General features: G+C 46.5%; 1 protein-coding gene across 1 annotated transcript in view; it reads right to left on the bottom strand.

The window, feature by feature from the left end:
- The window catches only part of TSG101 (tumor susceptibility 101), a 41,026-nt gene that overhangs the window by 22,752 nt on the left and 4,993 nt on the right, over positions 1 to 13,281 (bottom strand). The window contains exons 2-4 of the mRNA XM_078601302.1: positions 11,530 to 11,614; positions 8,040 to 8,105; positions 6,651 to 6,814 (exon numbers count right to left, since the gene is read on the bottom strand). Coding sequence (XP_078457428.1) covers positions 6,651 to 6,814; positions 8,040 to 8,105; positions 11,530 to 11,614 — 315 coding nt within the window. The remainder of the gene's footprint in view (positions 1 to 6,650; positions 6,815 to 8,039; positions 8,106 to 11,529; positions 11,615 to 13,281) is intronic.

Raw genomic sequence — 13,281 nt, 5'->3', positions numbered from 1 at the left:
CACTCATCCTCACCAATCACACCCTCACCAATCACCACTCACCCTCACGGCTCACCCTCACTGCTCACCCTCACCACTCACCCTCACCACTCACCACTCACGCTCACCCTCACCAATCACCCCTCACTAATCACCACTCAACCGCCACTCACCCTCACCACTCACCCTCACCACTCACCCCTCATCCTCACCAATCACACCCTAAACAATCACCACTCACCCTCACCACCCATGCTCACCATTAACCCTCACCACTCACCCTCACCACTCACTAATCACCTCTCACAACCGTCACTCACCACTCACTCTTACCACTCACCCTCATCACTCACCCTCACCACTCACCCTCACAACAACCACTCACCCTCACTACTCACCCTCACCACTCATCTTCACCAATCACACCCTCACCAATCACCACTCACCCTCACTGCTCACCCTCACCGCTCACCACTCAACCTCACCACTCACGCTCACCACTCACCCCTCACTAATCACCACTCACAACCGCCACTCACCCGCCCCACTCACCCTCACCACTCACCCTCACCAATCACCACTCACCACTAACCCTCACCACTCACCCTCACCACTCACTACTCACCCTCACCACTCACCCTCACCATTCACCCTCACGACTCTCCCTCACCACTCTCCCTCACCACTCTCCCTCACCACTCACCCTCACCACTCACCCTCACCACTCACCAGTCACGCTCACCACTCACTCTCACTACTCACCACTCACCCTCAACACTCACCCTGACCGCTCACCACCCACCCTCACCACTCACCCTGACCACTCACCACTCATCCTCACCAATCACACCCTCACCAATCACCACTCACCCTCACTGCTCACCCTCACTGCTCACCCTCACCACTCAGCCTCACCACTCACCACTCACGCTCACCCTCACCACTCACCCCTCACTAATCACCACTCACAACCGCCACTCACCCTCACCACTCACCCCTCATCCTCACCAATCACACCCTCAACAATCACCACTCACCCTCACCACTCACGCTCAACACTCACCCTCACCACTAACCCTCACCACTCACCCTCACCACTCACTAATCACCTCTCACAACCGTCACTCACCCTCACAACAACCACTCACTCTCACTACTCACCCTCACCACTCATCCTCACCAATCACACCCTCACCAATCACCACTCACCCTCACGGCTCACCCTCACTGCTCACCCTCACCACTCACCCTCACCACTCACCCTCACCACTCACCACTCACGCTCACCCTCACCACTCACCCCTCACTAATCACCACTCACAACCGCCACTCACCCTCACCACTCACCACTCACCCCTCATCCTCACCAATCACACCCTCAACAATCACCACTCACCCTCACCGCTCAACACTCACCCTCACCACCCATGCTCACCACTAACCCTCACCACTCACCCTCACCACTCACTAATCACCTCTCACAACCGTCACTCACCACTCACTCTTACCACTCACCCTCATCACTCACCCTCACCACTCACCCTCACAACAACCACTCACCCTCACTACTCACCCTCACCACTCATCTTCACCAATCACACCCTCACCAATCACCACTCACCCTCACTGCTCACCCTCACCGCTCACCACTCAACCTCACCACTCACGCTCACCACTCACCCCTCACTAATCACCACTCACAACCGCCACTCACCCGCCCCACTCACCCTCACCACTCACCCTCACCAATCACCACTCACCCTCACCACTCACCCTCACCACTCACTACTCACCATTCACCCTCACCATTCACCCTCACCACTCACCCTCACCATTCACCCTCACCACTCTCCCTCACCACTCTCCCTCACCACTCTCCCTCACCACTCTCCCTCACCACTCTCCCTCACCACTCACCCTCACCACTCACCAGTCACGCTCACCACTCACTCTCACTACTCACCACTCACCCTCAACACTCACCCTGACCGCTCACCACTCATCCTCACCAATCACACCCTCACCAATCACCACTCACCACTTGCCACTCACCCTCACCACTCACCCTCACCACTCACGCTCACCCTCACCACTCACCCCTCACTAATCACAACTCACAACCGCCACTCACCCTCACCAATCACCCTCACCACTCACCCTCACCATTCACCCTCACCACTCTCCCTCACCACTCACCCTCACCACTCACCAGTCACGCTCACCACTCACTACTCACCACTCACCCTCAACACTCACCGCTCACCACTCACCATCACCACTCACCCTGACCACTCACCACTCATCCTCACCAATCACACCCTCACCAATCACCAATCACCACTGACCCTCACTGCTCACCCTCACTGCTCACCCTCACCACTCACCACTCACGCTCACCCTCACCACTCACCCCTCACTAATCACCACTCACAACCGCCACTCACCCTCACCACTAACCCTCACCACTCACCCTCACTACTCACCACTCATCCTCACCAATCACACCCTCAACAATCACCACTCACCCTCACCACTCACGCTCAACACTCACCCTCACCACTAACCCTCACCACTCACCCTCACCACTCACTAATCACCTCTCACAACCGTCACTCACCCTCACAACAACCACTCACTCTCACTACTCACCCTCACCACTCATCCTCACCAATCACACCCTCACCAATCACCACTCACCCTCACGGCTCACCCTCACTGCTCACCCTCACCACTCACCCTCACCACTCACCCTCACCACTCACCACTCACGCTCACCCTCACCACTCACCCCTCACTAATCACCACTCACAACCGCCACTCACCCTCACCACTCACCCCTCATCCTCACCAATCACACCCTCAACAATCACCACTCACGCTCAACACTCACCCTCACCACTAACCCTCACCACTCACCCTCACCACTCACTAATCACCTCCCACAACCGTCACTCACCCTCACAACAACCACTCACTCTCACTACTCACCCTCACCACTCATCCTCACCAATCACACCCTCACCAATCACCACTCACCCTCACGGCTCACCCTCACTGCTCACCCTCACCACTCACCCTCACCACTCACCCTCACCACTCACGCTCACCCTCACCACTCACCCCTCACTAATCACCACTCACAACCGCCACTCACCCTCACCACTCACCCCTCATCCTCACCAATCACACCCTCAACAATCACCACTCACCCTCACCACTCACTAATCACCTCTCACAACCGTCACTCACCACTCACTCTTACCACTCACCCTCATCACTCACCCTCACCACTCACCCTCACAACAACCACTCACCCTCACTACTCACCCTCACCACTCATCTTCACCAATCACACCCTCACCAATCACCCTCACTGCTCACACTCACCGCTCACCACTCAACCTCACCACTCACGCTCGCCACTCACCACTCACCCTCACCACTCACTACTCACCCTCACCACTCACCCTCACCACTCACCCTCACCATTCACCCTCACCACTCTCCCTCACCACTCTCCCTCACCACTCTCCCTCACCAGTCACGCTCACCACTCACTCTCACTACTCACCACTCACCCTCAACACTCACCCTGACCGCTCACCACTCACCCTCACCACTCACCCTGACCACTCACCACTCATCCTCACCAATCACACCCTCACCAATCACCACTCACCCTCACTGCTCACCCTCACTGCTCACCCTCACCACTCACCCTCACCACTCACGCTCACCCTCACCACTCACCCCTCACTAATCACCACTCACAACCGCCACTCACCCTCACCACTCACCCTCACCACTCACCCTCACCACTCACCCTCACCACTCACCCTCACTACTCACCCTCACTACTCACCACTCATCCTCACCAATCACACCCTCAACAATCACCACTCACCCTCACCACTCACACTCAACACTCACCCTCACCACTCATGCTCACCACTAACCCTCACCACTCACCCTCACAACTCACTAATCACCTCTCACAACCGTCACTCACCCTCACCACTCACTCTTACCACTCACCCTCACCACTCACCCTCACAACAACCACTCACCCTCACTACTCACCCTCACCACTCATCCTCACCAATCACACCCTCACCAATCACCACTCACTGCTCACCCTCACCGCTCACCACTCAACCTCACCCTCACCACTCACCCTCACCAATCACCACTCACCCTCACCACTTACCACTCACTCTCACCACTCACCCTCACCACTCACCCTCACCACTCACCCCTCACCCTCACCACTTACCACTCACCCTCACCACTCACTACTCACCCTCACCACTCACCCTCACCATTCACCCTCACCACTCTCCCTCACCACTCTCCCTCACCACTCTTCCTCACCACTCTCCCTCACCAGTCATGCTCACCACTCACCCTCACCACTCACCCTCACTACTCACCCTAACCACTCACCACTCACCCTCAACACTCACCACCACCACTCACCCTATTCCCGTTTTAAAAACTTACTTACGTGTCGCCAAGTATGCTTGAGGGTGATTGGTGATTGGTGAGGGAGAGTGGTGAGGGTAAGTAGTGAGGAATAGTGGTGAGGGTGAGTTGTGAGGGTAAGTGGTGAGGGTGAGTGTGAGTGGTGAGTGGTCAGTGATAGTGAGTGGTGAGGGAGAGTGGCGAGGGAGAGTGTTGAGGGTGTATACATTTTTTTCCTATGATGACAGCAGTACATGCTAACGTTTTGTATGTTAAATGTAAAAGCTAAATGTGTGAATGTGTGTGTCGGAAATGTTAAGCAAACGTGGCGACACGTATGTATATTAAACAGGAATAGGGCGATTCTAAAGGAATCTACAAACTTCGATGATTCCTTTGCGCGATTCAAAGAATCGATTCCTGGCACGTAGGAGGTTTCCATGTATAATTACAGAGTTTTATTTTCATTGGTATGTTATGTTTTAAAGTTTTCAGGAGTTTTTAATTATATTTTTGCCCCGGTCAACGCCGGATATTTCCCATTCGTAGCAGTTTATATCGACTCCATAACAAACTTATATTAAACGGGAACAGGGCGATTCTAAATGAATCTACAACCTTCGATTCCTTTGCGCGATTCAGAGAATCGATTCTTGGCGCGTCGGTTTTACATTTTAAATTACACAGTTGTATTTTCATTGGTATGTTATGTTTAAAAGTTTTCAGAAAATTTTAAATGTATTTTCCCCCCGGGCAACGCTGGGTATATCGAGTTTATACCACAAAGTCGTCGCCTGACACGTGTGGGGTGTCGAGGCCTAGTACTGTGCAGAGCCTCCGGCCTAGCCTAGATTGCCCACCCGGCCGAGGCTGGGTACTGTGGCCGTTACCCCCCCCCCCGCGCTACAATAATACTGTCTAATCGCTATAATTTTATTATCTACCGACCCTGATAGTAATTGCACACATTGGGGTGGGGGGGGAGTGAAGAGGACGTTAAACTTTGATGAATTTACCTCAGCGTCGCGTGTTAATGCTTGTGCATATTTTTAACGGGAATTAAAAATGGCGTCCACCCCGCAGCGACGGCGTTTGTGCCCGTTGCCAGGGGCCAACCGCCCGTTGCCAGGGGCAACCGCCTTCCCGTATGCCAGTCGGCAATAGTAAATAAATAAAGAGAAATCGCACTAAATCGATAATCGGTCCGATTTAAAGTTTAGAGACGAAAAATCGGAAATGTCCAAGTTTACCGCGGGGCCGGTGCGTGCCCACCGGCAAAATTTAATCTCGGCGAACCCCACGGTCGAAGAGCTAAATCCCCCGGAAGCGAGCGTAAGCAGACGGACGGACAGACAGACAAAAAATGAATTATATAGGTTAGATTATTTCCCTTCAACGTGACTTTACCGAAAGAACCAAGAATATGAATACCTGCAGTCACGAAAGCTTTAAATCGAAAAGAGGATATAGTATAAGAATCATGTGTAATGGAAATAAATTACCAAAGGTGGCTCGGGATAGGCCCGATTAGTGGCTAAAGCAGGCAGAGGAAATAGAAAATGCAAACAGGGAATCCAGCAGACATTTAAAATTACACACATGATGCGATTCTTTATAGAATTTGAGGAGCAGCAACACTTTTTTGCCTGAGGCTAAAAATGACGATAGACACTCACATTTCTTTTTTTACACAAAGCTTTGTTAAAAAATGTGACATGCAATGCTACCACAAATAGGAATGGCTTTGTGTTGGGGTGGTTGCATGCCTCAGGGAGCTCATGTCAGAATACAATCAGCACATCTGATTAGCCACCTGTAGCCAATTAGTTTGATCTGGTAACCAATAAACGCACAGGAAATATATCGATTACATTCAGCTGAAACCTGCTGAATCATTTTGGGGGAAAAAGGCGCAAAGAGCCCTATATATTAATGTACACATCATCTAAACAACCTGTTGGGGGTACATTGACAACTGAAAGATATTTGCTAAAGGTATTTGCTGTCATGTCCAGGTCATTCCAGGATGAGAGATGGGGAGTGTCAGATTTCTTTTTTACTGTTTGCTTTTACTCATAATACGATTAGGACAGTATTGGTGAAATATACAAAGAATACACCTTAAAGAAATAACTCCCATGGAAATCTCAATTGTAATACAACCACATTTAACAACACACAGACTGCAGCAGACACAAGACACCACTTACAGCTTTCCACTCGTGTAGATAGGGCAGGTACACACGGCCATTGGTATCCACGTGTTTTCCCTGCTTAATCAACATCGTGCTTGTGGGCTTCACAAAGCAGATGGGAGGGTTGTATGGATGTGTGTCAAACAGCCAGAGTTGCACAGGAATGTTGTAGATGCTTCCTGCAAGAAAGAAACTCGTATCAACGTTTTACACCAACTGTGCATCCCACCACCGAAAACTAAACAAGACTATATATTTGTATTGTAAAAACACAAGTACAATGATTGCCATAGTTAGCAAAATGTGTTTACATGGCCATTGGAGGATAATAGCACGATACTTAACATAGCTATACTCTATGCTTCCGACTAGGTGGAACAGGGAAAAAATTAATCTGGCATATGGATGTGTATTTGAAGTGAGACATATGTATGCTTTTGCACCGAACGTTGAGTCTCATCATAGACAAAACGCCACAGCTGAAAGCACCAAGTGTGGGAGAAGCAAATGAGTTGACATGTTGGCGTTAAGCCACCTTCATATTTTCCAATAAATAAGTAGCAGAATTACTATTGATGACAATTAAACTTACATTTTCCCTTGCAGGTTACTGAAAAGTAAATTGCCCTGTAGTTATTGATGTCGCCTAGCAAAGGCACCTTGAGTCTATTAAGCCACTATTTGTGTTGGCTATAGGCATGGGATTTGAGTATGATTTATTAAGAACGAGCCAGCATATTTGAAGTTGTAACAGTTACGAATTCCAAGAGCATGAGACAGGGCTGTTTGAATTTGGCCACACATTCCAAGTATGCGTGTTCACTTCTTCTCCAATAGCATTGTTGGTGTTGGTTATGAAGGACAATGTCAGAATGTAGGCCTCACCCATGGGTGTCCACTGCAGGACGATCGTGTACAAGAGAACTCGCTAAATTGTGGCATGTTCCCCATTATTAACATGCATCTCCATTCGAATCAAGTATTTATTCTGCCCGTTTGTCTCTGTTCTTTTAATATATCTTAGATGGGGAGGTCTGGTTTCTTTTTGCTGAAAACCTTCCTCAAATGCTTGGGGGATGTAGAAGTTAAGATTGACTTCGACCTGCACCAACAAGCGGGGTGCCAGCCACACGACGGGAGTTGGAGAGGTTTCTACTTTGCAAGGAACCACGTTTTTAACTGCATAGGGAAGTGCTACGCTGCTTACACAAGCAAGCATACCTTTACCAAAATTATAAACCTGTTTTACTTGATGTCATAAAGGGTGTGGGACTGCATCAGTGAAATGCCTTTGCTTGGTGATATAGGATGAAACTTGAATAAACTGTAATTGAAAACATCCTAAATAAAAAAAATGCAGTGCATTGATTGAACACGTAAAATAACGGGAGTGTAAAATGTTACCTCTGTAGTTTACAGGTATGGTTCCATTGAGACTTACAAGTTCCCTTGCTGTGCCATCATTGAACACTAAAAAAAAACAATAAGATGAACTCAAGCCACACACAACAATAAAAAATAACCCATTCACACATTAGCAAGCAATATTCAAGTTGTTACAAAATGTACTGTGATAAACAGCCAGTTACTAACTGGCTAGTCTAGTTGTATTTAAATGCGTGTATTTAAACAAAACATAAATAACAACAATAGCATTCTGGATTGTTTTTAATGCCAATTACATTGCATTTCTGTTTTAACCACTCTAAAATTATAGATGTTATTTGGTGCAGCTGTAAATAATGCGACAATTACAATTCATAACTATCACAGATTATTCCTCGCACTACATTCCACTATGTTAAAAAATACTCCCCACCAACTTTTAATCCATGAATACATAAACCTCTTCGGATTTCAGAACGAAAATAAACTTAGATGTTAACCCAAAATGTATACAACTATGATTAATGATTCAAATAGTGTGTGGAATGCATCACCTATATTATCATGCATGCCAATCACAGCAACAGGTTGAAAAAAGACATTTGGAAAATCTAAGTACTGTATCCATATTGCTCAATCTCTGAGTATGCGCGTGGTGCATTGGTGAGTCACTCTGCTACACAGGTATACAAAGTGAATTACACCACACAAAGCATGTGATAACTTGTGATTAGCTTTATCTTCGGGCCTTAATAGATTGGTTAGGAGTGGCAGGAGATATCAATATAGAGACAGAGGAGCAGTGATGAGAGGAGGAGGGTGGCGGGCGAGTCAGTGGGACATTTGCCTACAACGCTCTAAACACAGCGAAGCAGTATGGCCACGACACCTGAGAGGGGCAGGCAGGCAGATGGCACAGCACTAAGCTAAAACAAACGCAGAAACCCATAGGCAAACAGGTTACAGGGCACCGCGTTGCCTGGCGACTAAGGCCCTATGACAGAAAATAACCGCAGGTCACAGGTGAAGGAGAGGCGTTGAATTACAGGCCACAAAAGAGCTCTATTTAGCGAGAGCAATAAGGGGCTTTTATATAAAAACAGAAGAGAGAAATGGGAAGAGCAGGGCAGTAAGATGTGGCTGGGGGAGGAGGGGGGTTACTATGTGGCAGGAAGCATAGGCAGTTGGATAACGATGGCAGGATGCTGCTGGGCTCATGGGACCTAGAAAAGGTGTCTTGGAGCACATTCACATTTGCGATTGCACATAAACAAGTGCAATATATTGTAGTTTTGAAAAAGGTGATGAAAATTAACCAACCAGATTAAAAAATATATACTTAAAAATTGTTTTTATCCAACTGAAAGTCACACGTTAATATGTGTTCATATATTCTCTGGATGTAAAGAATAAGCTATTTATAAACATTTCCAAGGTACCTTTCTGGGTTTTACTAAACTTTGGACCTTGTTAATGCTAAGGCAGTGGTCCCTAGGCTTGAAGTGCATGACACTGCACGGCATGCGTACATCTGTATGTAGTACATAGAGAATAGGATATACCCATGCAAAAAATGCTTTAAAAACGACATGTGACATACAGTGAGGGAAACAAGTATTTGATCCCCTGCTGATTGTGTACGTTTGCCCACTGACAAATAAATGATCAGTCTATAATTTTAATGGTAGGTTTATTTGAACAGTGAGAGACAGAATAACAACAACAAAATTCAGAAAAACGCATGTCAAAAATTGTATTAATTGATTTGCATTTTAATGAGGGAAATGAGTATTTGACCCCTCTGCAAAACATGACTTAGTACTTGGTGGCAAAACCCTTGTTGGCAATCACAGAGGTCAGACATTTCTTGTAGTTGGCTACCAGGTTTGCACACATCTCAGGAGGGATTTTGTCCCACTCCTCTTTGCAGATCTTCTCCAAGTCATTAAGGGTTCGAGGCTGACATTTGGCAACTCGAACCATCAGCTCCCTCCACAGATGTTCTATGGGATTAAGGTCTGGAGACTTGCTAGGCCACTCCAGAACCTTAATGTGCTTCTTCTTGAGCCACTCCTTTGTTGCCTTGAACGTGTGTTTTGGGTCATTGTCATGCTGGAATACCGATCCACGACCCATTTTCAATGCCCTGGCTAAGGGAAGGAGGTTCTCACCTAAGATGTGACGGTACATGGCCCCGTCCATCGTCCCTTTGATGCGGTGAAGTTGTCCTGTCCCCTTAGCAGACAAACACCCCCAAAGCATAATGTTTCCACCTCCATGTTTGACGGTGGGGATGGTGTTCTTGGGGTCATGGGCAGCATTCCTCCTCCTCCAAACACGGCGAGTTGAGTTGATGCCAAAGAGCTCCATTTTGGTCTTATCTGACCACAACACTTTCACCCAGTTGTCCTCTGAATCATTCAGATGTTCATTGGCAAACTTCAGACGGGCATGTATGTGCTTTCTTGAGCAGGGGGACCTTGCGGGCGCTGCAGAATTTCAGTCCTTCACGGCGTAGTGTGTTACCAACTGTTTTCTTGGTTACTATGGTCCCAGCTGCCTTGAGATCATTGACAAGATCCTCCCGTGTAGTTCTGGGCTGATTCCTCACCGTTCTCATGATCATTGCAACTCCACGAGGTGAGATCTTGCATGGAGCCCCAGGCCGAGGGAGATTGACAGTTCTTTTGTGTTTCTTCAAATTTGCGAATTATCGCACCAACTGTTGTCATCTTCTCACCAAGCTGCTTGGCGATGGTCTTGTAGCCCATTCCAGCCTTGTGAAGGTCTACAATCTTGTCCCTGACATCCTTGGAGCTCTTTGGTCTTGGCCATGGTGGAAAGTTTGGAATCTGATTGATTGATTGCTTCTGTGAACAGGTGTCTTTTATACAGGTAACAATCTGAGATTAGGAGCACTCCCTTTAAGAGTGTGCTCCTAATCTAAGCTCGTTAACTGTACAAAATACACCTGGGAGCCAGAAATCTTTCTGATTGAGAGGGGGTCAACTACTTATTTCCCTTATTAAAATGCTAATCAATTTATAACATTTTTGACATGCGTTTTTTCTGGATTTTTTGTTGTCATTCTGTCTCTCACTGTTCAAATAAACCTACCATTACAATTATAGAATGATAATTTCTTTGTCAGTGGGCAAACGTACAAAATCAGCAGGGGATCAAATATTTTTTTCCCTCACTGTAGCTCTATTGCGAGTGAGACACCTGTACTTGTTTCAGTAATCTGTAGCATTGATAACCCTCAAGCCATGAAATCACGTGAAAGTGTATCATGTCCTGGAAGCAAGGCAAATTCCTACAATGTTTTAAATTTAAAACTCCACTCGAACCACAACGTATATTTTTGCACTGGGTACCACAATGCTCGACTTGACATGTCTGTTTCCATCACTTACAATGATTGTACATTTAAGAAAAATCACCAGTTTCAGAAAATGTGCGCATTGAACAGCATTTTAAATGCCGTGTATGATGGGTTTATACATACCATGCATGTCAACAACTGGCTTCAAATCCTTATAAACTGCAATTACGTTCATGACATCTTTGGTTGTCATGTCCTTGTACTTGTACTGCAACACACAAAACACTACAATTAATAGTCATCTGTACCAGAATAAGAATAATGATTGACAGCGCTTTGTCAATCCACTGTTGGACAAAGATGTCTACACAACATATGACGATCATCGTTGTTTGACCATACTTCACCATGCTGGTTAGTGTGGGTTGAAGGGGAGCAGACAGCGGTGCAGGACCGATTCAGATATTATCCACTACCTATCCTCCATTTGTCAGGCTCATCGCAAAGTGTTCTGATCACTTTTCCACATTGTTCCAACCCGTATAGAAAGTAAATAAAGATTCTTATTCTTCTGATATAGTAATACATGTTATTACTATATGCTAATTCAAGAGTATTCCATTCTTGCGTATGGCAATATAATTTTGGAGCTAAGTACCACTGTCGTGCTCTGCTAGTTTCAGGATACAGTTCGTGTAGTTACGCGATTGCTCTATTGAAGGAGCGCAGACTAGTGGTTTACGATATGGTCCACAGTTTTGATTGCATTGCCAAAGTTGCACTGTGGCTTGTCTCTAGTTTTCCATTTATGAAGATGTGCGCATCAAGCTGTGGATGTTCTGATGCGCTTGATCGTGACACCACTACGCCGGTGTCTTCGAGGAATGTCAAAGCCAGGACGTGCAATGTTTGGGTATTGAATGCGGTGTTTATTCTGAACGTGCGTATGGTTCCACTCTGTTCACCAGCGTTCTTCCAGATCTGAATGAGACTATAGGGTGGCGACAGCACGATTCCAGAAGGGGGATCGAGACTTGAGTTCGTGGCGAGGTACAATCTTAAAGTCTTGGTTGATGGGGTAGGTTGTTGTTGTCAATACAACATGTACACCCAACACTTAAGCTCAAAGATACTTGAGCCGTTTTAATTATTTATTAAAATACATTTAAAGGTTTTTTATTAAATTGCTCCGTTAATGCTGTCTGCAGCAACCAGAATGTGTGTGTGTAAGCATATACAGGCAAGCATGCCAATGTATGCATGCTATAGAACCAGAAAATGTGCACTCATTCAGAAACATGCATTCTTAATGCTCATCATAAAAACAAAACCTGTGCGTGTTAAGTTTATTTTAGTTGAAAACGACTCAACAGTCACTTGAACTAATCGGCCAATAATGATGTAGTTTTGCTGGCAAGATGTCCCTTAAATGTTGACGGTGAAGAGGTGTGTGACATTACTTTAGGTAAATGTTATCCAATAATAGGAGCACAGAGGTAATAACGCGCCACTCAAGCCTGATAACTTTAAGATAGACCGCAGCACACATTGAACATTACAAACTATGACCTCGTTCCTACTTGACAGAATTGTTTAAAATGACCACCCTCACAGCAGGCTCGGTTATGCTGCAGCAATTGTTATTATGTTATTCTAAAGCCATGTAATTCTGAGTTTTTAATTGTTGAAATATACTGGATGATTACCCGAGTTGCTGCCATGTCATTTTTCAAGATACGATATTAAATTTCACAAGAAGACGTTTATTCCACGATCGGTTTCCATTAACTTTGCAATTTTGTGCTTTGATGAGTCAAATACGAATATAGATTTCTTAAAAGTTATTCAGCTGCAGTTCGCTCAACATAAGCCATGTAATTGTTACAATGATACAATCTACAACGCTGAAAGCGCACACGCTTTTAATAAAACTAT

The sequence above is a fragment of the Lampetra planeri genome, chromosome 16 (assembly GCF_965212315.1).
Source record: "Lampetra planeri chromosome 16, kcLamPlan1.2.h2, whole genome shotgun sequence".
Lineage (NCBI taxonomy): Eukaryota > Metazoa > Chordata > Hyperoartia > Petromyzontiformes > Petromyzontidae > Lampetra > Lampetra planeri.
This window is presented reverse-complemented; position numbering and strand designations above follow the sequence as displayed.